The 24558-nt window shown below is 40.2% G+C and overlaps 1 protein-coding gene across 2 annotated transcripts in view; it reads right to left on the bottom strand.

Annotated features, from left to right (window-relative positions):
* The window catches only part of LOC111234376 (gamma-aminobutyric acid receptor subunit beta-2), a 71953-nt gene that overhangs the window by 31450 nt on the left and 15945 nt on the right, over window positions 1-24558 (bottom strand). For both annotated transcript variants that reach the window (XM_022762437.1, XM_022762438.1), the window contains exons 4-5: window positions 14221-14441; window positions 1029-1111 (exon numbers count right to left, since the gene is read on the bottom strand). In XM_022762437.1, coding sequence (XP_022618158.1) covers window positions 1029-1111; window positions 14221-14441 — 304 coding nt within the window. The remainder of the gene's footprint in view (window positions 1-1028; window positions 1112-14220; window positions 14442-24558) is intronic.

Raw genomic sequence — 24558 nt, 5'->3', positions numbered from 1 at the left:
CACTAGACAAACTAATGAGTAATCAGAGAGAAAATAACTGGAGTGGGCGATCATGGAGGATCATCAGCTATCAGGCCTTATGCTAAACTTCACTGTTTAACTTCCTTTATTGTACAATCTTGATTTCACAAAAACGCTTAAACCGCCTCCTTTGTTCCTTATGCTCTAGTTCCCTTTGTACCCAAGCACCAGCTGTAGACCTTCCAGCTGAGTTGCACAATTTTATGAAACACCCTTTAGCCAACTCTATATGTTACATACATCTGGATGCTTTCGCACTTATCCATTTGAGTTCTGACTCTAGTGTGCCAGCATCTGGCAGTAGATTTTTTTTTGGCATTTAAGGAGCAGTTTTCATCAGGGCTGTCAGCTGTGTTGGATAACATGCCATATAAGCGAATTTGTAATAAGAAAAAAAAATATTTGAGAATTCTGACCCTACTGGTTTTCTTAAAAAATATCATTAGAATATCTTAAATGAAACTACAATAGGTTTATTGTCTTTTTTTGCATTCATGGATGATGAAAATCTGGCTCGAAAAAACTGAACCTTTCTTCTTAGAACCCAATTTTGTGCAATACAAAACACATCTATAGTATTTATCTGAATAGAGATAATACAATATCTCTAGAAGAGCAAACTCAGAGCGGAGTGTATAATTAGAAAGAGAAGAAGGTTTCCACTTTTACCTAGGGAAATACTGTGAATTGGATGGCAAGGATTATGTTGAAAATATTAAAATTCCGAGTAAATCCTTGTACAGTAGTAAAGCACAAATTGTTGGGACCCTGTGCGGCCAGTGACACATTGTTCCTGACAGTTGGCTGAACAAAGCTAGAGCTATGCAAGTCTGCATGGGTGCAGACTTAAAAGGATATAGTTGAAAAGCAAGAATCAGCTAGAATTTAATGCTGTACAAAACCAATGCTTATGGGAGTTAGTGTGTATAATTCAGCACTGGTAAGAAACTCAATGTTGATAAATGACAGAAGACAATAATCAACAAATAAAGGAAGGAAATACTCACAACTCTCTATCTCAAGTGTGCAGTTTTGCTCATCCAGTGGATATCTTCTTAGATCCATCATACAAGCGGCAGTGGTTGTGATCCTGAAAAGATATGACACAACGATTGTGGTAGGGTCTGACCGGAAACCCATTGTTTGTTGTTTTCAGTAGAGGAATGGCTGTAATCTGCAGTATCTTTTTTGTCCCTGAATGTAGACAAAGGTAATCAAAACTGACTGATCCCAGCAGACACTGTAACGTCAGAGAGGCATTGGACCCTAACCACTCTAACATCAGACAGACATTAGATTTTGGTTGGAAATGAAAATTGGGTTTGCATCAAAACCCAGCCAATGTTGGCCAATTGTCATTGTGACATTTAGCAGACATAAAGCTTTTTGTTCATGAGCAGAATGTCTATATTTTATTTCAAGATGGCATTGGCATGTGACATTTAGGAGATGTTGGATTTTGGTTACCTAGAAATGCAACTGAAAACCAATAAAATATTATGCCAAATTAACGTTGGCATTAGACAGTCTGACATTTAATTTTGGTCACCTGACATCATATTCTACATTCAACCATATATCAATGTCTAACAACGTTGGTGGCCGGATGAATACCTGCAGGGATAACTAAGAGACTGTTAAAAGTCTGAATCTAAATCATCACTGGATAGCAGTTACATACAAAAGTTGTATAGACTTCACTTCACTGTGAACAGTGGCGAAACGTGAGTATTAGAGCTATAAGCCTTCAACCAACCAACCAGTCAGCATTGCAGTTAACAGCTGACTCTTTTTATCTTGGTTGATGGCGATCAGTTTAAAGCTTGTGCACGCATAAAGATATAAATGCTTAAACCTTTGTTGCCATGCTACACATCATTAGCTCAGATAAATTCCACAAATCAACTCTTCAGTCCATTTTACAGAAAGTAATTCAAAAGTATAATCAATTCAGATTTACTGGCATCGTAAACCAGCAAGATGGTGAAACGGTGCTGAACTCTTGAAAAAAAGAAAAATCTGACAGGATAACTCTATTTTCATAAATAGAAGAGAATAATTATTAAATAACAGAGATTATATATTAGATTTAAAATGCTGATATGTTTGGCCTTCTTTGAAGGCCTAGAAGGCCCTGAGGGTTCCCCCATGAATTTGAGAATGATGTATTTTCAGACTTATTGAATAAGGTTTATAAATGTTTATGGGAAAATGTAGCCTAATTTAACTAACAACAAGAATTCTGATTAAAATTCATATTGTCTACATAACCAAAGGTAACTAAATTAAGACTTTAAATCTTCAAAAACTCTACAGGACAATACATTCGAAGGTTTGGGACTGGAAGTAGCAGTGGGAACTCCATTGAGGATTACAGGGCAAAAGCTAATGCTTATGTCCCAGGATAATCCTGTGGGTCCTCTATTAGGCCCCACCTGATATGTGAGTCACATCAAGGATCAAACTCTGTGGGACAGTGGTAACCCCAGAGATAACAGACGTATGTCGAATGAAACGAAACGCATTACAACCTGATGTCATCTGACTTTTTAAGTCAAGATTATTGTTCATATGAAGTGACACCTCTAGTGCTACCAGTGATAATAATATTTGAAGTAGAAGCAGCAGCAGAAGAAGAAATAGCATATTTCATATTAAGGAATTGAGTTTATCATTTCGATTTCTAAAATATTTATAATTCTTAAAAATAGCTGTTGAATAGATCTGTTCTGACATCATGTGGTCACTTCAAAATCTTATGTTACCTCACTTGTGTTTCTTTTCTTCAGGTTGACCAAGGTAAGAGTGAGATTTCCCAGGCTTTCTGTGAGTGTTAAGTTTTGGCAAAGTTGTCCACCCCTCTCTCTGCTGATTTGAGTGACATTGCTTTGCTTTGTGAACGTTGTTGTTGAGTGTGAAAAGTTGTATGAATAAACAGGAAAAAAAGAGATCGTGGGAGGTTCTTTTATGTTTGTCTCCACTTAGAATCAAAAGTGATTTTCATGTTTTAAGCTCTCAAGTTTTACTTGACAGGGAATTGTATATGAGGTGCTGGCACGGCTACACGAACACAGAAAATATAAGACGGAGATTTATTGGGAGGCCCTGATCTTTAAGCTAATGAAATTATCTCCCTTCTACATCTCAAGACACCAATGAAGTTTAATGACTATAGCATTCAGAGAATATATTAAGTATCATACATATAAATAAGCCAGAGACTACTCCTTTGGTAATGCTGTGTAAATCAAGGGAGTTATTTTTATTGTGTATAGCACGGGAGTAGTGGAATAGGCCTCAAACACACCCCTGTTTATTTCATCCCGACAGTGTTCATTAACAAAAGATCTCACAGTTATCGTTCAGCTAAGACGTTTCATCTAAGGAAACACTTGAAATGACAAATGTAAATCATATTATCCTGTAACGGACCGAAATGGGATCTAGCTATCATCTCCAGCACCTGAGGTGCCGCATATCAACCCTACCTGACTCTATGGAGTATGTTGACAAAAAGAAAGATCAATAAGGCTGTAGATTATTATCTTCATTTCAACTGGGATGGCCACAAGGGTGATTGTATAGACAGTTACAAGAGTTTTGAGGCAAATGGGACAGTGGAGCATAAAGCTGACTCCTGAGGCTTAACTATTTCATTTTCTCTCTGGCAGAATCCGATATAGACATAAAAGAATGGTATCAAGTGGGCTGTAGTAGACTCCAATTCAATGCAGTCAGTGATGAGAGACACCATGATTATGTTTTTAGTACTTCAATAAGGAGGAAACTCTGTCTAGATTTACTTTCTATTTGTTTAAGTATTTCCATTCATTTTTTTCAGTTTTAGTAAGGAACATGTCATGATTTGATCTTAAACTTTTTAAACTCATGAGTTTTAGTCTACATGAGATGAAGTAGCCAAATGATTTATATAATCAAAATGGGAAAGTCATTGATACAAGTTCAATTCAGTATCATGTGGATTATGTTACACTTGGGTTGTCTTTATGTGTCAAACACGTAACTGTAATTTTTATTTAAAGCTTCTCTAACTTTTGATGGATTGTGACAAATGAACTGCGAACAAAACAAATCAGTTTAAATCTGGATTAAAGATGGCCTGATTGCTCATAACCCTAATTTAATATTCTAGAAGAAACGTTCTAGCATGATAAGTGCTTTTATAATAGCTTCAAACAGCAGTGGCCAAAGAGCTATAGCCTTCTGCTTTCTTGCCCCTATCGTATTCTGTGTAATAGCATTTAGCCTCCCAATTGCTATCAAAACAAATAGACAGTGGTGGATCATAAAGGACAATAACAGCAGCCAGCCATGAGTCAGTAGATAAGGTTATGTTGTCCATCAGACTTTGTGAAGGGAACATAAGGACGAGGCTGTGAGTAATAGGCTGCCATTCTTTCCTTGGCTCTGTTCTTGTGTGAGAACTTGACTCCCACTGAGGGAGTTGCCACAGAGCAGCACAGCATGGTGGGTAATCGTCTAGGCACACCTGACAACATAGATAAATTTGTGCCAGAGGAGAGGCTCATCTTGAGTCCAATCCTCTGTGTTACACAGCAGAGATAATCACCCTTGTGTGTCTCTGTGCCTCTATCACTCTCTTTTGCTCTCTTCTCTTTCTCTTTCTCTTTCTCTTTCTCTCTCTCTCTCTCTCTCTCTCTCTCTCTCTCTCAGTCTCTCTCGCTCTCTCACACACATACACTATTCCATTATTTGTACCATCAGCCACTGGAATGCCAATCTTTTTTTGCATCCCATAATCTATGCATTTCTAAACCCCGAGCCATCTAAGATTTATGCACTTGCATATTGGACAACAACTCAAAATATTGTGCGTGATATGATTGGCAGAAAGCTTTTAAAATGATGATGCAGAAATACGGCATTACTTTTCACAAAGCTCTTGTGGTCCGTTTTTCATATGCCTTTTGGAAAGGCATCCTGTGCTGTCTGTAAATCATCTGTATCAACGTCCAAGCTCACCACAGGCACCATATGGTGAACAGGTGGGTCCACACCTGCCCAAATCAAAACAATCGGCGTGGTAAACTCAGTATTTCTCAGGTCAAATCAAAATAAACAAGAATAAGGAAGTTCACCGTTGCTTAAGTTCTCCAATTCGCCATATTATTTTCTTACAGTCGTGCCTCTCTAACAAACAGTTAGTTATGGAGCACTGTAGCACCAGTTCCTGTTAGCCTCCACAAAAACAAACTGAGTGTTCCAAAAAGTGTCCAAAAATCTACTGGATGCATCATAACTTAAGCGTGCTGATGCCAAACAACTGCACTGTGAGTCCTGGACATGCAATTACATTATATTTCATTACATGTTCTCATTGTACTTGGCATATAGGAGAATGTGTATATTTGGAGGTAAACTACAGTGTATATTTAAACCAAATGACTGTGTTTGCATTGTGGTAAATGAAAGGACAGATGATTCAGAAGCTGTATACATGTAGGTGACTGAATAATCAATTTTTGAGGGAGATTGTAAATTGAAGAAAACAGACTAAGATGGCAAAAAAAAAGACTCCTACACTTCCCAGATACAGTGTGTCAATATCAGTGAAACCTTAACATCATTGCATTTAGGGGTTCAAATCAAAAGTATAGTTTGTTTTTTTTGCAGTTTATAGTATGGGCCCATTAAAGTTCCTAAAAAAAGAAATTATTATACTGCTTACTAATTGGTTTTAAAACCGTGTTTCCTGGCAAGCAACTTCTTGGAGTAAAATGATTGTCCTCTCCAGAAAACCAGCAGCAGCAGCATAAGTTTGTTCCTAACTTCAGACAACTTCACATCCCTTCTCCTAGCAACAGTCACACTGGTTTATTTTAACCAAACTTTGACCATGATCTGAAGTAGTTTTAACTGTTATAACATTTTACTAAACATCTAATTTTGTCATTTGCATAGGCCTATGAAGACTTGTGGCTATATTTGTATGAAGGGAGGGCAGCAAGGCAAAAGAGACCACAGGAGTGAAATAACAAAAAGATAGATGAGAGAAAATTTGAGGACAGAGGGTATCAGTTGAGACAGAGAGGGGGACTATCACAGTGGCACCTTTTAATAGCAATAAATGAGTTCAAAGGGAAGAGTTCTAACATTAACACTCTGTTTCATATTACACACCTCAGGGGTTTCCACCCCCCACAGTGAGACGGGAAGGTTGTTTGAGCCTAAGAGGTTTAGATGGATTCCCCTTTTCTTTCTCTGTCTTTGTCAGCATGTATTTCTCTCTGATGGATTTACTGCTGGTGATGGGGCTCTGTGGCTTCCAAGTGTTTAACCAAGGAGTAAATTGACGGTTACTTTCTGGCAACTTTCTGATCTCTGTGTCAAGATGGAGTCAGTGGTGTAGTAATGAGAACAAGAGCCTGTGGCAGAGTCTTTGAACAGATCGTGTGGGAAAGGTAAAGGTTATGCATGTTTGTGTGGGGTTATGTGTGTGCATTTGTGTTTGTTATGTCGCTGTCACTCTGTGTAAGTGCCTGCTTGTGCTCGCAGCTGTCTGGCTCTCCATTTACCCTCACGCACTTTCCCGCTTGTCCCATCCATTAAATGATGCACAGCCGCATTTCCCACCCAGTCTTAGTATAGCCCTCAGTTGCTTGGTTACTGCCTCAGGACACTGCCAACCACACCAACTGAGCCCCATATGTTGCATCACCTGCAGTGACCATCCATATTTACCAGACGGTGCTTGAAGACTCTGTTCCTGGATGGATCAAACTTGTGAGGTCAAATCAGGGCCAAGTAGCCTTAAGGGATTCCAGCAGTCATTGGAATTCGGGCCAAGCAAATGTGTTGACTGTTGGTCACATACTTGGAACAGACATGCTTGGTCGACTTCACTGAATCAACTTCATTACCACTCACTGTTCTGTAACCCTCCACTCCCGTTGCTGCATCTGTTAAAGGGTCCATATTTTCTGCCGTTTTATATCAAGTTTTAATATTCACAAGATGATATATTTGTGGTTTTAAGAACCAAAAACCATCTCAATATAGTTTTGCATCTCCTCTCTCACACTTCTCTCTGGAGCTCTAGCAAGAATAGGACGTTTTGTGTCCCATCTCTTAGCGTCTCGTCTGATTGGCTAATTGGCTACTACTTTAGCTTGGTAAAACTCACCAGTAAATGCAAATGGCCATCGTCAATCAGCACTGAAATGAGCCAAACAAACAACAGTCAACTTTAGACTAAAAGGCTCTGGTATTTCAGAAACAGTAAACTTTGGCTACTGGTCTCTGATATTAGTACTGTCCTTGGGGAAGGCTGTGCAACGATATATTGGCCTCCTGACATCCAATGACTGCACAGCCTATATGTATATATATATATATGTATATATATGTTGTGACATCACAAAGTTACAGAAGTCCTGACAGTATATATATAGCACTTAGACCTGTTTTATAATCAAATAAGACAGGGAAGTCTCACTTTCTACAATATGGGACCAAACTAACATATGCTAACAGTTCAAATAAGTCCAGCATTGAACTATTTTCCTGTAGCCATGTTATATATTAAACTATTATAGAAAATGTATTTAGAAGTTAAAGTTAAACATTATTATCATATGTTATCAAAATGGGCATTGAAACCAAACAAACAAAAAACACATTAAACACTGAAATGATTCTTAGATCAGTAATAGTACCAATCTGAAAGAGACCATTCTGAATAATAACTACATTTTCTTTTAACACGTTTACTTTCATCAAAGATTGACTTTTCTTGACTTTTCACAGCCTAACAAGAAAACAAAGGGAATAGGATGCCCACAGAATCAAATCACTTGGATGCTGTAACAACAGATGTTTAACAAGAAAATATTATGTTTGTCATTTACTGTCAATGTTTTTTCAACCTGATATTGATCATTAAAGTCAGACATTACTTGAGTATGCTAATTTATCTAATTTACTATCAAAAAAGCTCTTTATCTATGCAATCTTGCGGCAGTCCCCCTGTACTCATTAATCCCCAGTGATGAACACACAAGTAAGTTCCACAATTAACCCTGATGAAGAACAAAGGCAAGACCCCTCCTTCTGATGTGCTTTCTCGGGCTTAACCTGCCTGAAAAACACAGAGAGAGCACTTTTGTTGTTTGTTGACACTTCCTTTTACATTATCATTATATTATTTCCTGAAGTCAATTTCTGCCATTTGCTGTGTTGTATTCACAGCAAAAAGAATGCCCTTGAAATGGTGGGTTTAGTTTTGATGATCAGTGTGGGGGTTGGTACAAGGTATGTGGAAAGAGAACACTAGTTTGCCTGTCAGTAGATGTGTGCAAATTAATGCATAACCACCCCCCAAGAAGGGTCAGTGCTGTTTGCCTTTGCGCCACCATAATAATGAATCCCTGGGATGAATTGGCAGTTCAATGGCAAATACAGTGTGTGTGTGTGTGTGTGTGTGTGTGTGTGTGTGTGTGTGTGTGTGTGTGTGTGTGAATATGCACATCAGCTGTTTGTACATTCTCTGTGTGTGGCTTCCTCTATTATCAGCATCTATGGTGTCGCTGCATCCAATTACTTTTCCAATAAACAGCCTCAATGAAAAGATTCTCCTTTTCACAATGCATCCTGCTGTTTGTGTGTGTACAAATAATGTGTCCACTATTCCCTTATTAAAGTATGTATATTGTATTTCTGTAACAAATGAACTATTAACTGTGATGCACAGATTATTATTTGCGTCACTATGGGCCAAAGGTCGGAGGAAGTGGTTGTAGGGACTCACCTTTTTTCTTATCACGCTCACCTTGAAACTTCGGAATTTTGTCATGAAAAAATGATCATTCTTTAGTTTCTAATGAATAAAACAAATCTGAAAAATATTCACTGAAGCAATTTCTTTAAATTGTAATCACTATTCATTAGGTCTAGTCTGAGGTTGGTCATGAAATAACATTGCTCTCTGCAAATTCTGATAAAACACTTTAACACTTTAACAGTTCTGGTCAAAATTATTGGCACCCCTGGATTTCAAGTACATAATTCCGAATATCTTTAGAAATAAATGCAAATGAACAAATTTTGTACAACCACAACATTTTTAATAAAATGCCCAAGGTTACTGAACAAAATTAAAAAAACGATTGCATAATGAGATAATATGAACACAAATGTATTCCAGACACAATTATTGGCAGCCTTCACTAATACCTGGCTCCAGCACCTTTTGGCAACAATGACAGCCTCTAAATGTTTCTTGTAGCCACCTATGCACTATGTCTGCTGGTAGGTTCTGCCACTCTTTCATTGCTATGTGTTCAAGCTCTTAAAAGTTTGCAGGAGTCATTTTTGCAGCTGCAGATTTCAGTGAAATTTACATCATGACTTATTGCTGGCCAGTTTAAAACATCCATCTTTTCCTTTTCAACCATTCTTTGGTGCTGCTGGATGTGAGCTTTCAGCCATTGTGCTGCTGGAAGACCCAAGGCCGTCACATCAAACCTAGTTTTCTGACACTGGTTAACACTTTTTGCACTAAAAGGCCATGTTGATCTTCTGATTTCATCATTCCTTTGATAGATTCAACGCCTCCAGTACCAGAGACAACAAAGCAGCCCCACATTATGATAGAGCCTCCACCATGTTTTACTGTAGGTAGAGTGCTGTTTTCCTTGTGGGCTTCATTTCATCACCTATACACAAATTGATGCACTGCATTCCCAAAGAGCTTTTCTTTGGTTTCATCTGTCCATAAAACATCATCCCAGCAAGACACTGGCTTATTCATGAAAGTTCTTCTAAATATCAGTCTTCCCTCTTTGTGCCTGCCTCTGAATAGCGGTACCCTCCTTGGCCTTCGCCCATGGAGCCCTCCTTGGTTTAGTGTGCAGTGTATTTCACGGGCCGAAACCACCACTCCAGATTGCTCCAGGTCAGCCTGAAGTGCTTTAGAGTGGTGTTTTTTGTTTTTCCACAATCCGCACCAGCCCTCACAAACTTCTCTCATTTTATTTCACCTTAGCGTCACATTCCTGGGAGCATCTTAACTGTGACTGTGAAACTTTCTCTATACCATTACGAACCATTGAAACATTGATTTCAAGATTGGTGTTGCCTTGTAGCTTTTTGGAATTGTTATGTTTTGTGATAATAGCATTTCTGATGCTCTCAGACAGCTGCTCTCTGCGGTAAAACCATCAATCATTGGTTAATTCAGGTCGTGTGAATGCTGAAAATTAAGCACAGGCGATCGAAAGGTTGCCAATAATTGTGTCCGGGGTACATTTTGTGTCTTATTTCATTGAAGATATTCAAAATTATGCATTTGAAATCCAGGGTGCCAATACTTTTGAGCAGGACTGTACAATATTTTTGGGAAAGATAGTGTTTCACATAGTTTTCCATATCATAGCTGCTTTTTTTTTCTTTTTTTTACCTGAAGATGACTTGATGCTTGTCAGGAAATGATGTGCTGTAACTGTTTTTTCAATGAATAACAGTTTTCTCCATCTGCCCAGCAACTCTGTGCAACAACTCTGCTGGCTGTCTGGCAACCTCAAAGTGATGGCTAGCCTCCAGGTAATCAATGAGCCAGGCTGTTGTTCACCTAGAAATACTTCCAACATGCAGCTCCTCGTAAAACCACAAATTGTTGTTTGCACATTTCAATTTGTGTACAGACTAAATAAATGAGATGCTACATATTGATTAGTGATCTGCAGAGGTCTTGCTGGGTGTGTTGTTGAAGTTTGGACAGAGCTGCGCTAGCTGCCCCCCCCCCCCCCCCCCCCCCCCCCCTGCTTCCAGTCTACATTCAAAGCTAAGCTTGTCTTCTCTTTGCTCTAGTTTCATCCTAAACTCACTGATTCCCCAAAATGTCAGACTATTCCTTGATGCTGAATATATGTATAAATATTGTGTATTTTAATTCATATATTTATCCTTGATATGTCAGAGTGTAGAAATTATCATTCACATAACCCACATTATTCTAATTCATATTTCATTTTCTTTGGTCTTTGGTTTTACTACATGTTTCTGCAATCACCCAACTGTCATCGCAAGGACCATTAAGGTTTCATGTCCTCTAATCTAATTTATTGCCGTAATATATTAAATAGCAGCGTAATTTTTATTAGGCTTTGAGGGGACAGTAATATGCTGTATCTGCATGTGCTGCATGGATTTATGAGCACTCATTGACATGCACAAGATCCTATGACCCAATTTAGGATTTGTAAAAAATCTGGTCATCCTACTTACATGATATTGAGTGTCAAGGGTGATGGATTTCTTCTCCCAGTTTCAATCTAATCCCACTTGATCCAAAGTAATATTTGCGCTGACTTTGTGTCATAACTTCTGCTGCGCAATGTAAATGCTCAGACCCATATTCCAAGTGATTATGGATTTTTTCATTTGCATATTGGATTCAGAGGTTGGGTTGATACTGCGGGTTATCCGTTTTAACCCAAATGGCCAGACTCAAGGAAGATTTGTACTATTGGAGTTCTATTTCAGTATAATCTGACCCTCACAATCTGCTGCTGCCTGTCTAGCTTTCTTCTGTGTGCTTGTGTCCAATTTTATGTTCCAGACAATGCGCACATTGTCAGTGACGTAAGAGAGAATGATCACGCACCATTCTTATTAAATGAATAGCCGAAGTACTAGATGTCAAATTGATGTCCCAAGGGACTGACGCTATTCAGGGGGCTGTAATAAACCAACAAAAACATCATCAAACAACTTCAAAACCCACCAAGCAGTTTTCTTGATGCTGTGTTTACTGTATGTAGGAATCGGATGTGTAATGCTTTGCTTTTTTATTAGCTCCAGCTTTGATCCAGGAGGAATGGTTATGATAGTGAATCGACACAGTAAAGTTTGGCAGGAGGATTTGGTTTTGACCAGGGGGTTTCCAATTTATCCTGGAGGCAATAAAATGCATCAATGAACATAAAAAAACAATTGTAAAAAGTCTAATTGTGATTCACTTGAAGAACATGGTGCCGGTCATAACAATACACCCAAGGATCTAATTACTGTGCTTTTGTTCAGCAGAAGAATAGTCAAAGGGTTATAAAGCTTTTTAAAGAGGACTATAATACAGAACTGTATCTTTTTTTCCTGTTGAGAAGAAAAAACTCAAGGCCTTAGCACTAGTTCTGCGGTGAATAAAATGTGAAAGAGACCAGCTTTAGTCAAAGAAAATATCATGTTAAGAGGGCAAGTTTTCTTCTTGGCTTATTTTCTCTTCTTAAAACCTGTCTTTTTCTTTAATAACCACTTTTCTTTATCTCTTTATCTCTAAAGAATCTGATTGGTCTTCCTTCTCCTCCTACACACTCACCATATCCACCAACTATCTAGCCTTTTGTTTGGAGTCAGAGCTACTTGAACTTCGACACAAATATTGGCAGAGATGTTTCTTTGGTTGACGTGGAGGCAGTTCAAGAGACATAATGTAACCTTGTGTAAGAAACCTGAACTAATTATAACACACTGAGCACTGTAACAGGGGCAGTGTGTGAGTAATGAAGACAGACAACATGGATGAAGAAGACCAAAGAGAGCAATGTTGGCAAGATTTCTTTCTAATCCTCTCCTTAACGCCCCTCTCTCTCTCTCCCTCTTTGTTTCATTGTCTCCCGCTCTCTATTTCATTTCATTCTCCCACAGCAGTGCCAATGCGCTGCCATGACGGCCATTAAGATGTTATGGTTTTCAATAACTTTTTATAGAGTTTGTGCATCAGAGACCTATTTGCAAAATGAACTGATGAGACATCAGTGAGGTGTTAGAAGTGCACTGTCATCATGTTAACTTTGAGAGGTTGAAACTCAGTGGAACGGGTCAATCATTTCATAGAGTAGAATAGTGGGGTTTGTTTTTGGCAACAGGAAAACAGTTGTGACGTGTCATATCAACATATCAAATATGCAAATGTCTCAGCTTGGGGAAAGTGGCCTCCACGAAGAAGTGTTTACAAAGAAAAAGATCAAACCTGATGTTTGGTAAAAGTTGCACTCCAGTCTTTGTAGCTGGGAATGTGTCAAAAAACTTGCTGAATGTTGAAAGCTGTCATTGTCTGAGAAACTCATCCATCACACTACGTTTGAGGAAACTAAAAAGTACAACCATATGCTCTTTAGTTGTTCTTTGGTAGGATGCATTACTAAGATGAATGATGTTTCAATCATCTGACAAGACTGCATTCAAATTGTCAATGTTCACGCCTTTGTTCGGAGCATTTTATGATTGAATGGAAGAAGAAAAGGTCTTTGAGGGACTATCAAAAAATGTTCCTTTTCCTCTCAGCCTCTGACAGGGGTGTATCGGTGCACATATATGATTAACATTGGAGTCGGAAAACTGCACAATAACAGGGCAAAGAAGAGAGAAAAAGTAACTGTACAGCTTAGAAACCATGGGCGTGTTCTGTTAGCAGTGGTTTTGAAAAGTAAGAATCACACCAGCGTCTAAACTAACTGACATGACATTTACAGGAAGGTTTTCAAGCTGCAGCTGACACATGCGCCGGTTAGCAAACTGATGTAAGCATTGCAACTTTCCTGGGTGGGCAGAAAAAATTATATTTAATTTTAATTTCAGTTAAACTTTATGACTTTACACCTGTAAATATTCTAAGTACTTCTATGTGCTTTTTCATACTGTTGGTGGTGATGTAAATTATTTAGAGTCCCTGCAAAGGAGTTGAATTTAGTACCACAGAAGCATTTAGTTGGTAATGTGCACATGTCCTGCAAATGAGGACACAAGTAGGTCACTTCATCAACATTATAATTTTCACTCAGGGGTGATATTGCACCTCACATCAGTAGTTTTCTTCATCTGGCTCTAATGAGCTAATTACTGACTGAGACCAATGCAGCAATTGTTGACTCATTGTTTTATTAAAGTTGGTAGAAGTTTGATTTTCCTCCCAGGTTGTTTATTTGATTTTAAAAATAGAAAGTACAAAGGATTAAGTGGGAAGTGTTTGACAACATGAAGTGGAAATTACAACAATTTGCGCAGCATAGTCTATCATTATCTGGTGCCGTATTCATCCAGCATGTGGCAGATATGGTTTTTTTTGTTTGTTTTTTTCTGTTTGTTTACACATGTGAAATATCTAAGCCCCTAGTCTTGTTGTGTAGTCAAAAGTGTTTTTCCAAGAGATTAAAATCTCACCTTAGACCGTACAGTACGGTGCCGTCCGGGTGCAGTCGGATCATTCTATTTTTCACTGTGACACCGTGGACGAACGATTTCTTGTCGTTGAGGAAGTAGGTGTCGGGGACCCACAGCTGGTCAGCCACCCGGTTATCTAAGGTCAGGTTGAGGGGGATCTCAGAGTAGGACAGCCGCTTGTCTCGCCAGGCCTGCTGAAAGTACATCGTCAAAGTGTAGTCCTGTAAGTGCACAGAGAGGGAGCAAAGGAGGACGGAGACAGGGTGGGTGGGGGGGGGGGGATGGGAGGGAGGGAAGGGGTGGGGGGAGAGGAAGAGGAATAACAGAGGGGAGGGGTGACGATTGAAGTGATGGGGAACGCGCCAAGAGAGGGAGGAAGAGAGGGAGAGAGAGAGAGAGAGAAGAGATTGAAGGGACGGTTACTCCAAAAAAGCAAAACATTTTACATAGCTGCTCCACTGCAAGCTTTCAAATTAGACCAGACTCGCCTTCAATATTGGATGAAGTTCACTTAAAAGCAAACGGAACAGTAGCAGTACAGTCCAAAAAACTCTCAGTACAAAGCAATGGGGAATTCCTTCCATTCATAGAAACATGAGGTAAAGACAGACAGTGTGAAAGAATGTGTATGTGTCAGAGAAGGGGAGAGAGACAGAGATAGAGAGACAGATGGGTTTGGGTTTGGGTTTGGTGTGTGTGTGTGTGTGTGTGTGTGTGTGTGTGTGTGTGTGTGTGTTGTGTGTTTGTCAGTTTGGGTCTGTTATGATAAAGGGGTGAAGCATATGTACGTGGCTTGCTCGGTTGGTTTTAATGTGTGTGTGTTTTTGTGCATATATGACATTCATACATACACACAAAGAAGAGAAAGAAAGGGAGGGAGAGAGAGAGAGAGAGAGAGAGAGAGAGAGAGAGAGAGAGACCACATGTTCCAGACAAATGAAAATACCCTCCGAGCAACCTCAAAAATCTGTTTTACAAAATATCTCCTATATGCTCTATTTGCTTTGTCAGTAGCTGTCTTTCTGGGATTAAGTGCTGTTTGTGAAATGAGCGCACTATGTCGTACTTGCATAACATATTCACCCATTTCCCTCTGTTTGTTCTTCCCAGAACTAGAATGGTAGACCATCCTCTCACATCACATCAAATCGTGCACAGACAGCACAAAGCCTTTGAGGGACTGTATATGTCTGCTTTACATAGCACAGTCAGACATTAAAGTCTGATGAACATAATATCCATTCTCCCAGCAGCAGTGTTACTAAGGCTAGCTCATATTATGTATTTATTATATATCATTTATTAAATTTATTGGGACACTTAAAGGTACCCTGTGGAGGTTTCTGACCACTGGTTATGCTGCAGAGCAATATTTTTGCGGGCATGCAATACAATACGTATTTGAGCTTACGGGCGACAGTTGGTGGAGACAATGCGCCAAATCAGGAAATCGGATTTGCGAACAGGAAGGGAAATGGAAGAATGTGAAAACATAACTATTTCATGAGATAAAAACAAAACAAACAAACAAAATTCCTAATATATAGTTCAGTCAATGCATTACAATCTTAAAATTCAAATTCAAAGTGGTCAGATCATTGATTGTGATCAAATTCAGGATTGCACTGCACATCCAAATGCATATTTTCTATTGTTATAACACGATGCACATGCACACACATAAAAACTGGAAAAAAAAAACCTACAGTAGGTTAATATTTTATTAACGAACAGAGGAAGTTTGAAAACTGGCAGTGAAATTCCCTGACGGTAAATCTAGGACACGATAAAACAGTCAAGCCAGCAGTCAGATGCTCATGTAGCTCACTGAAGTAAGAAGCCTACCAATCATCCATGAAAAACTAAGTTAAATAAACTTGCTGTCTAAGGGAACTTTTTTGTCATGACTGGCACATCCACTTCCTGGCAAAGAGGCTGAACATGCATTTTTGAATATGCCCGTCGGCTACAGATCTGACATCCCACAGCACCTTGGGAACCAGAGGCTTGGATATTGACTGGATGGAGTCTGGGAAACGGGAGCAGCTTTTCTCAGTGAAATCCTTGTTTGACTTAAATAGGTTTTGTCATGTTGTTGTTGTTGTTTGTACCTTATTTGGCTCAGGGTGCTGACAACTAAGAGTTTGAGAATTGAGTTTTTCAAAGTCATAAATAGCAGAGTGGCAATTCTACTACATCCAGCGCTATAATTGGACTTGGAGCGGGAATAGAATGATTTGGGTAGATCCGGGGGTCAAACGCAGCATGGGATTGTTGAAAGTTTCATTTTGCCATTCTGATATAAACATTGGAATGCCTTACATAGGATGGTGTGAAGAAAATCATTTGGAGTGGTATGCAGAGGCTAAATTAGATGTTGAAAGACTGACGCCAAAATGAAGCAGCAGGTTCCTAACACAAAACAGCAAAACATCTGTGCTCTCACTTTTGGAAAAAAAAAATCACCCATCAAACAACTGAATCCTCATATCTGTGTGGCTTTACACTTGCACCGATGAAATTCTTGAATTCACATGCTGCCTTCCCAACAGTTCCATCCCTGGTCGGTGGTTATGTAACAGCTCACACTATGCGCTCTTTCTGGAATGCTGTGCACCGCAGCACGTGTGGCTGAAGAGATGCTTGTTGCCACGTCGTCCTCCTAAACTATCTCCTCTGAACTCATCGATACACAGGCATCAAACACATGAAACGTCAGGGAGGCTTCTCTACTTCTCCTGCTTGTGGGCATGCATGCACACACACACACACACACACACATGCACAATACGTCTTCCTGTTGCATCAGAAATTTGTACATTTAAACCGCTAAAAAAAGCACATCCCTTACAGCAAGAAACACGCCACATATCCTCCCAATACAACTGTCTTCATGTGTGTATCAGTGCATGTTGTGCGTGTGAGTATACACAGAAACTTGTGCTGTACATGTTTGTGTGTGTGTGTTTGTTGTGCTTCAGGGATCACAGCATGGGCTGAACAGGGATCGAAGAAGAAAGAAACAATGCAGCTGTGATTGTTCACCTGGCACTGTGCATTCTACAAGCTTCCTCACTGCTTTCTAACAGCGGAGATTAGATAACATGAGTCATGTGTATTGCATCACTAAAAAAAAAAAAAAAAAAAACCCATCAGCCATGCTGGCATATGCACAAAGCTTTTCAAATCTGTAGTACTCTTGAGTAGCTGTGGAAAGTTATGGGGGGGGGGGGGGGGGGGGGGGGGGGGGGGGGGTGACAACTAGGTTATTTAACTGAGTGAATGTTTCCATTGTCATCCAAGAGAGCTTGTTATTGCAAGCCTGTCTGCTCGAAGAAGTTGTGGTTTGCTTTGTGGGATGGGCCCCGTGGAGGTACCACTGTGGCTAGTTTACCGTGAACATAAAGCTCTCCTCAAAGACATCTATAGTGTACATCTCTCTTTATCTCTCCGTGGAAGGAGGAGGTTGTAAATCACCAGAATAACTGCAGCGGCGGTGTGTGCATGTGAGTGCAAGGGAGGCTGTCATAACAACAGTCATAATGAGCATCAGTACATAAACTATGTTGGAGAGAGAGTGAGAGAGAGAGACAGAGAGAGAGAGAGAGAGAAATGGAAAGAGAGGGTGATGCCGGGGAATGATGGTGAATTTATGAGCAGCAGAATATGCTGTGCAGCCGAGCTGGCAAGGAGAGGACAACACAGAGTGATCATCGTATTCTCACACTCAAAGCTGAAACAGAATGTGAGAATCCATTGCAACTGATAACTGGTTTCCAGTTCCGCTACGCGCTTCCAACTGCATTAATATGCCTCCTCCTTTTGAAGATCTCTTGTTAAACTTGTTGTTAAACAAAAACTATATTCAGCCCAAACAATCTGTCTATGATCAGTGTCGCTTGTGTTTTTCATTGGAAAAAAGTGAAATTTGAACTTGAAAGTTTCCTTCCCTGAAGAGGAAAATTTACAGTACACGGTTTATCTTTTATCTAAACCCCTGAACATCATCATCGTTGGAGGGAATACTCCTTTTTTAAAGGTTATTCCTCTTCCCTCCAACTATTCCTATGTATGCGCCTTAAACTGCATCTGTGCTGAATTTTAACAAAGGTAACAAGTACAGTTAATGCTGCTGCTCAGCTCACTGATACATGTGCTGTTGCAGCTACATCATCATCATCAAAAGTCTGCATGGGTGTTCCCCCCGCAGCCAGAGGAGGAATCTGGTGCTGAAAGATCATTTTCCATATGATGTGCTGACTCCGCTCACCTGGTCCGCCGGCGGCATACACTGCTGCACTGAAAGAGGTACTGTCATCACCGCTCTGCAGTGGCTTGTAGCCACCTCTGCAAGTGATGGAATGGAATAGGATAGAATTATTTGCCAGCACATATTGAAATAAGTACCGTGACCTGCTCATCGTCGCGAGTCATCTTACCCCAAGCTATATGAACCGGTGTCAAGCCTCAGATACTTTTAATGACCAGAGTCCCTCCTGATGTGAGCAATGCTGAGTGAATATGTCTTTGAAGATTCTTAGTCATTCATGTCATGGTATTTCTAAGCGCTATACGAAGGCTCTTGAAGACCCTCCACCTCTTCTTCAATTCTAACTGAAGCCTTTCGTCTTCAAGAACCTTAAACAAGTCCAGTTGCCTTCATATATCACTTAGAAATGCTGAGTGAAAGCCACTTAAGGTAGTCTAGCTCTGTTATGGAAATAAAACGTTCCTGTTGTTCCAATTGTTTTATGTATTCCAAATTTAAACTTTTGTTTGAAAGTTGTTTTTCCACCACAACAACACAGTGCTGCAAAACAAAATAAGACTGTTCCTACTGCAATATTGAGTTGCACCGGCAAATGTAACAACCTATATTTGGAACTAAATGTTCTTTAAAGTTGTTTGGGTTCAGCTCAGGTCCCCTCTGCTGCTGGCTTCTCTTTTTAAGATTAAATCACATACCTTGATGAAGCCTGATAAAATGTCAGCGTGCTTTAGTTTAGCACTCCTCAAATTCAGTTAGGAAAATCAACTCTGAAATTGAAGTCTGAAGTATAGTTGTTTAACTCCAAAATACACAGGAAAGGAAAACTAATGGTTCCAAGAGTCACTTTTTTCAGTGACACAGTGTTTTGTTTATCATAGCTAATTAACTATGAGTAGAACTGATTAAACAAACGAGGACAGGGCTGCTAGAGGTGCATATCAGCTTGCAATGCGGCAATTGCCAGAAAATCGCAGTTAAATGTATAAAGTCTAGAAGTGCGACTTGACCGCTGCGTCGTGGTAATGGGTGAGAACTATGTTTCTTAACTGATCTGTGTACACATAGCCCCATTCAGATTCTGGGTTCCAAAAAGTGCTCCTTCAAACTTTGAAACAAGTTTGTGTTCCGTCACTGAAAAGGTGCATTTTACTACCACAGTCATTGTGTGGACAGATTTCTCAGACAGAGACAAAGCTCCCAGACGTTTCTATATCCAGGCTACAGTATATGCTTGGTCAGTCAGCCCTTCAGGCAGCCAAATTGTACTGATTGTACAAATCTCATATTGGCATTTCATGCCATGGATATTGCAGTTTGAGCCTGATATGATTTGACTGCCAGGCAGACTCACGGATGCCAAAAGTGTTAGTAAGTAACCATCTCACATTGCTCAAATGGAAAGACTTGTAAAGACTCATCTGTGCCATATATTGTCTCAGCCTCTATGTGAAGCTGCTTTTTCTCAGTATAAAAAAAAACAAAACAATGTCCAACTTCTATGTCTTTGGCAAACAGATCAGCAGTGAACGAAAAACAAGTTATCAAAACAGAAAAGGATGCTCAAGCTGCCCACTCTGACCTCATCAACCACAGTCATCTTCCAATCTGCCCTGTCTACTAACCCTTCACATCTCATCCCCACCCCTGTACTACATGGCTTCTCTTGGACTGAGAACAGCATGAAAAACGAATATTAGACTGAAGCTGTGTTACAAGTCCAACTCTAAACTCTGCTATGTGAAATCTTTCAGTTGGTGCAACTTTCTTTCGTCTCTTTTTGTCTTTGTCTTGTCTTTTCTAATTCACACTTTACAAAGAAAATCTCATTTCCATGGTAAGTAAGTAAGTCCTAATGTAGCCTACTAATCAACAAAATGTCATTTTTTGTCATTACTTTCACAACAGACATACACAAGAATTTTCCACCATGATTAAACTTTTGATTAATTTAGGTATAAAAATGATTTGGTTGTAGTGGCTATAATCAATATTTTTACAATAAAAAAGCATGGATGAGATCACTATGTCTAATGTAAATGCTGCTTGTAATGACAAAGCCACAGAGAATTATGACCCAACTCCCCTAGGCTCTAAATAGAGCTAGTATTTTTCAACTCATTGTTTTGGTTTGGGTTTGGTCCCACAGCTTTACTGTTTTGGGCCACACTCACTCATTCTTGGCCTTGGCAGGCAGCTGTTTTCAGCAAAGAAATGACAGGACACTACCTGCCCAGAACCAAGACAGGCAAAGTTAGCAAACAGAATATAGCCGCTAAGCAGCCCTGTATTTCCCTCAGCAGTTAAGAGAGGAGACGAACGACAGAGAGTGAATATTGGACCTACATATATAGACAGAAACACAACTTGAAATCAATTCTGACGTTGCTTCAACAGGTGACTGCTAACACGTTTGCCCCCTGCTAATATGTCAATACTGTGTTCAGAGGTTTGTTTCTGCTGCCCCCAAGTGGCTATAAAATGAACTATTGCAGGTTAGATCATAGTTTGGGTAAAAAAACATAAAACAATAACAAAAAAAAATTAGGTTAAGAAACATGGTTCAAATAAAACATGTTTTGTAACATTGTCATACTTCGGCCTTCACTCCTGACAGACAGGAGTTATCATTTATGCAGCCACTAGAGTCGCCACTTCAGTGTAGTAAATAGTGAGTGCTGGTTATATGTCTCTTTCTTCCCATTACCCTTGATGCCAGTTTTCCATTTGGGAGCTAGCTGTGGAATGGTGTGGCGAGTTTGCTGGAAGGGATGGGGTTGTGTGTGTGTGGTGTGTGGTGTGTGTGTGTGTGTGTGTGTGTGTGTGTGTAGGCGGGGGGGGGTAAATGAAAGGCATTGGAAGGCTCAGTGGAGCAGTGATGCAAATTGCTTTTATTCTCACAGCTCTTCACTCCCAGTCTCTGATTTCAGCACCAGCAATGACCTCCCTCTACTCTTTCCCCTCTCGTCCTCTTTTATCCCTCTCATCTGCCCCATCCATTCCTTTTTTCCCTCTCTTTCATGTGTTATTTTTTCTCCCCATTTACCTTCATTCCTTTATAGAAATCTCCCTCCATCTGCTTCTCCCTATATCTTCCCCTCTCTCTCCTACATCCCCCCCCCCCATCTACACATCTGATTCTCAGAGGAGCTCCTGTTGCATCTATTTGCATGCAGTAGGGGTAAAATAAAAAAAAATTTAAAAAAAAGGGATACGAGAACACATTGGAGGAGAGTGTGAATGGCTTAGATCATTACCACTAAACAGCACACAGCCAAGGGAGCTGTATAGAGAACATGACAGGTGTTGGATCTGAGGTGCTACATTGGTTCTGAAGGGCCCTGCAAAAGAATCTGATTTCAATATCTCCTCCCCAGAGCTCACTGATGTAAATTATTTTCCAAGAATGGCATATTTTGCATTCAGGTCAACCAAATGATTGATTGGCAAAAATGGACTGCGTATTTTATTTATTCATTGGCAAAACGTGTGATTGCGATGTGATTTTGATCTTGAATAATATTCTCTTTTTGAGGTGGGTGGGTTGTAAACCTGAAAGAGGTATATGTTGCTTTAAATTATTTCTATAGTGCAGTGACCTTGAAGTGTAGGACTGAATCCAAAAGCAGCCAGCCTCTGAATCCTCCTCTGCCTCCATCCTCTTTGTCTATCTCACTCTCTCCTTCCCCTCCTCTCCTTCAAATACCTTTAGTGGGGAGGAAATGTGATCCCCCCACCACTCAGCCATATGTCCATACCGCACTCTATCATCCACCTACTTCAGTTCTTCCCAAAAACGCCCTCCAACAACAAGTGGCTTTCAATTTCCTTTCTCACATGGTCCTCGTGCCGTCAGCAACAGGGTGGCATAGGGTACAGCGTTTCCAAAGATGGCCTAATAATAAACATGCTGATCCCCACAGAGCTGAGTGACATACTGTATATTCCCCAGTCTCTGGAGATATATGTGCAGCGAGTCCTCGGGATTCAGCTCTGTATCTGGAACAGCTTGTGCACTGCGTGTAGTAAATCTGCAACAGGAAAGCATACGGGGGCTGCTGCAGGGGTATCATTTGCCCCATTTGCTCCAGAATAAATAATGTTACTATTTTTTAACACAACAGTCAGACTGACAGCTGAAACTATAGTATCTAAATTGATTTAAGAAGAAAAAAAAATCAACAACGCAAATACTATGACAGGGGCAGTATGTCTGAGGCCATTTTGAAATAGTGTCATTACATTCTCTGTCCACCAGAGAGCACTTACAAGGTTATTTTTAGAAAATAAAATGAATATTTATTGTTATATTGTTCCTGTTTTTGTTTTTTTATCTCATATTTTGTTCTCATAGAGGCCTCAAAATTTTTGTATCACTCTAGCTATTATTAAATAATTCATAGATTATCCAATAATCATCGATTATTCAATCATATGAAAAGAATTACAATATACTTTTACACGGGCATATGTAAATGCCTACGTGTGCTTTTAGGATAATTTGCAAAAATTGCTGGTCAGCCAGACATTGAGTGTGTGTGTGTGTGTGTGTGTGTGTGTGTGTGTGTGTGTGTGTGTGTGTGTGTGTGTGTGTGTGTGCATTTTTGTGTGTTATTAAGGTCTCGGGGCATTACTCTGACCAAAGCTCTTAGACTCAGTGCACTTTTTGTATTTTACTCCCTCAAGAGCATTTCTTTAGTTTATGGCATGTTGGAAACTAGATGACAGATTTCAATAAAGCCCAGACTCTTGTTTGTTTACTTGTACTTTGTCTAACCTCACTTTCCATCACAGCGCTCCTCTCTCTCTATTTCCAAGTGTCCCCTCTCTCCCTCTCTCTCTCTCTCTCTCTCTCTGTATATATATTCCCTTTTCCCTCCATACTCTTTCATCATTTACTCTGGCCTGGACATAGCTTTCAAGAGAGCTCGCTGCTGAAGGTGAATCAAATTTAGAGGAACCTTTCTCTCTCTCTCTCTCTCTCTCTCTCTCTCCCTCTCTCTCTCCCTCTTTCCCTCAGTGCTCTCCCAAAGCAGAGGTTCACAGCTTTGCCAGTTGGCAGTCATGCAGCTTAACTGCCTACATACAATTTATTAGAGTCGATTGGAGCATCTGCAGGCCCTTTTGTGTCCCTGGAGAGGAGTAGAGTGGAGTGGCAATTCAGAGAGGGGGGTGGTGGTGAAGGGTGTGTGTGGGGGGGTATGATGTGGAAGGGAAGAGAGGGCAGAGCAGGACGCAGATTATTGGGGTGCTTTTGAATCCCACTGGAAGACTGGGGGAAGTTGATGGAGGTTTCAATCTCAGCTGTCATTCACACGAGATGGAAGGTTAGCTGGCCAAAGAGAAGGGTTGGGGGGTGGGGGGGTGGGGGGGTTGTCTATGCGCACGCCATTTGTCCCACTTACCGCTTCTCCACCACAAAGAGATTGTGTGCACATGCGTGTGTGTGCACGTATTAGTGTATTACTCTTTTATGACAAACTTGCCTTAATCCTTCTTCCTGGTGCCTGCTAAAGTTATGGGCAGCTGTCCTTCGACTATAGCCCACATACACAACACATATACCAATACACTGATCCACCGGTGGAGTCCCACGCCTCATGCATTATGGAGGTCTGGGGAACTGAGGGACAAAGCTGATTGCTATTCAAACTGAGTACCAAGAAGCACACGCCACATCTACACATTGTCAACAGTAAGATAATGCAATATACGGACATCTGTGGATCGATGGCACATATACAGCCCGAGTGAGTACAGAAAACTGGTTATCAACGCGTATCCGGACCACAAATCCAGTTTTGGCAAGTGTTGTCCGTGTGTCTCTAGGTGTATGGCTTTTTTCTTTGTCCATGTACAGAGTGGTGCGAGTTCAGATTTGATGGCCTGTATACAGTATCTCCTTGAGCAAGGACACCCTTGAAGAAGCAATATCTCCTCACAGTTGGACTGACCTACAAGAGACACAGGGGTGCTTTTGGAAGGTGTCAGAATGTGCGTGTGTGTGTTTGTGTGGCAATGAAATACACAAGGATAACGACAGAGACAAGTTATTGTGGAAAGTAATTCAG

The sequence above is a fragment of the Seriola dumerili genome, unplaced genomic scaffold (genome assembly GCF_002260705.1).
Source record: "Seriola dumerili isolate Sdu_G_001 unplaced genomic scaffold, Sdu_1.0 BDQW01000449.1, whole genome shotgun sequence".
Taxonomy (NCBI): domain Eukaryota; kingdom Metazoa; phylum Chordata; class Actinopteri; order Carangiformes; family Carangidae; genus Seriola; species Seriola dumerili.
This window is presented reverse-complemented; position numbering and strand designations above follow the sequence as displayed.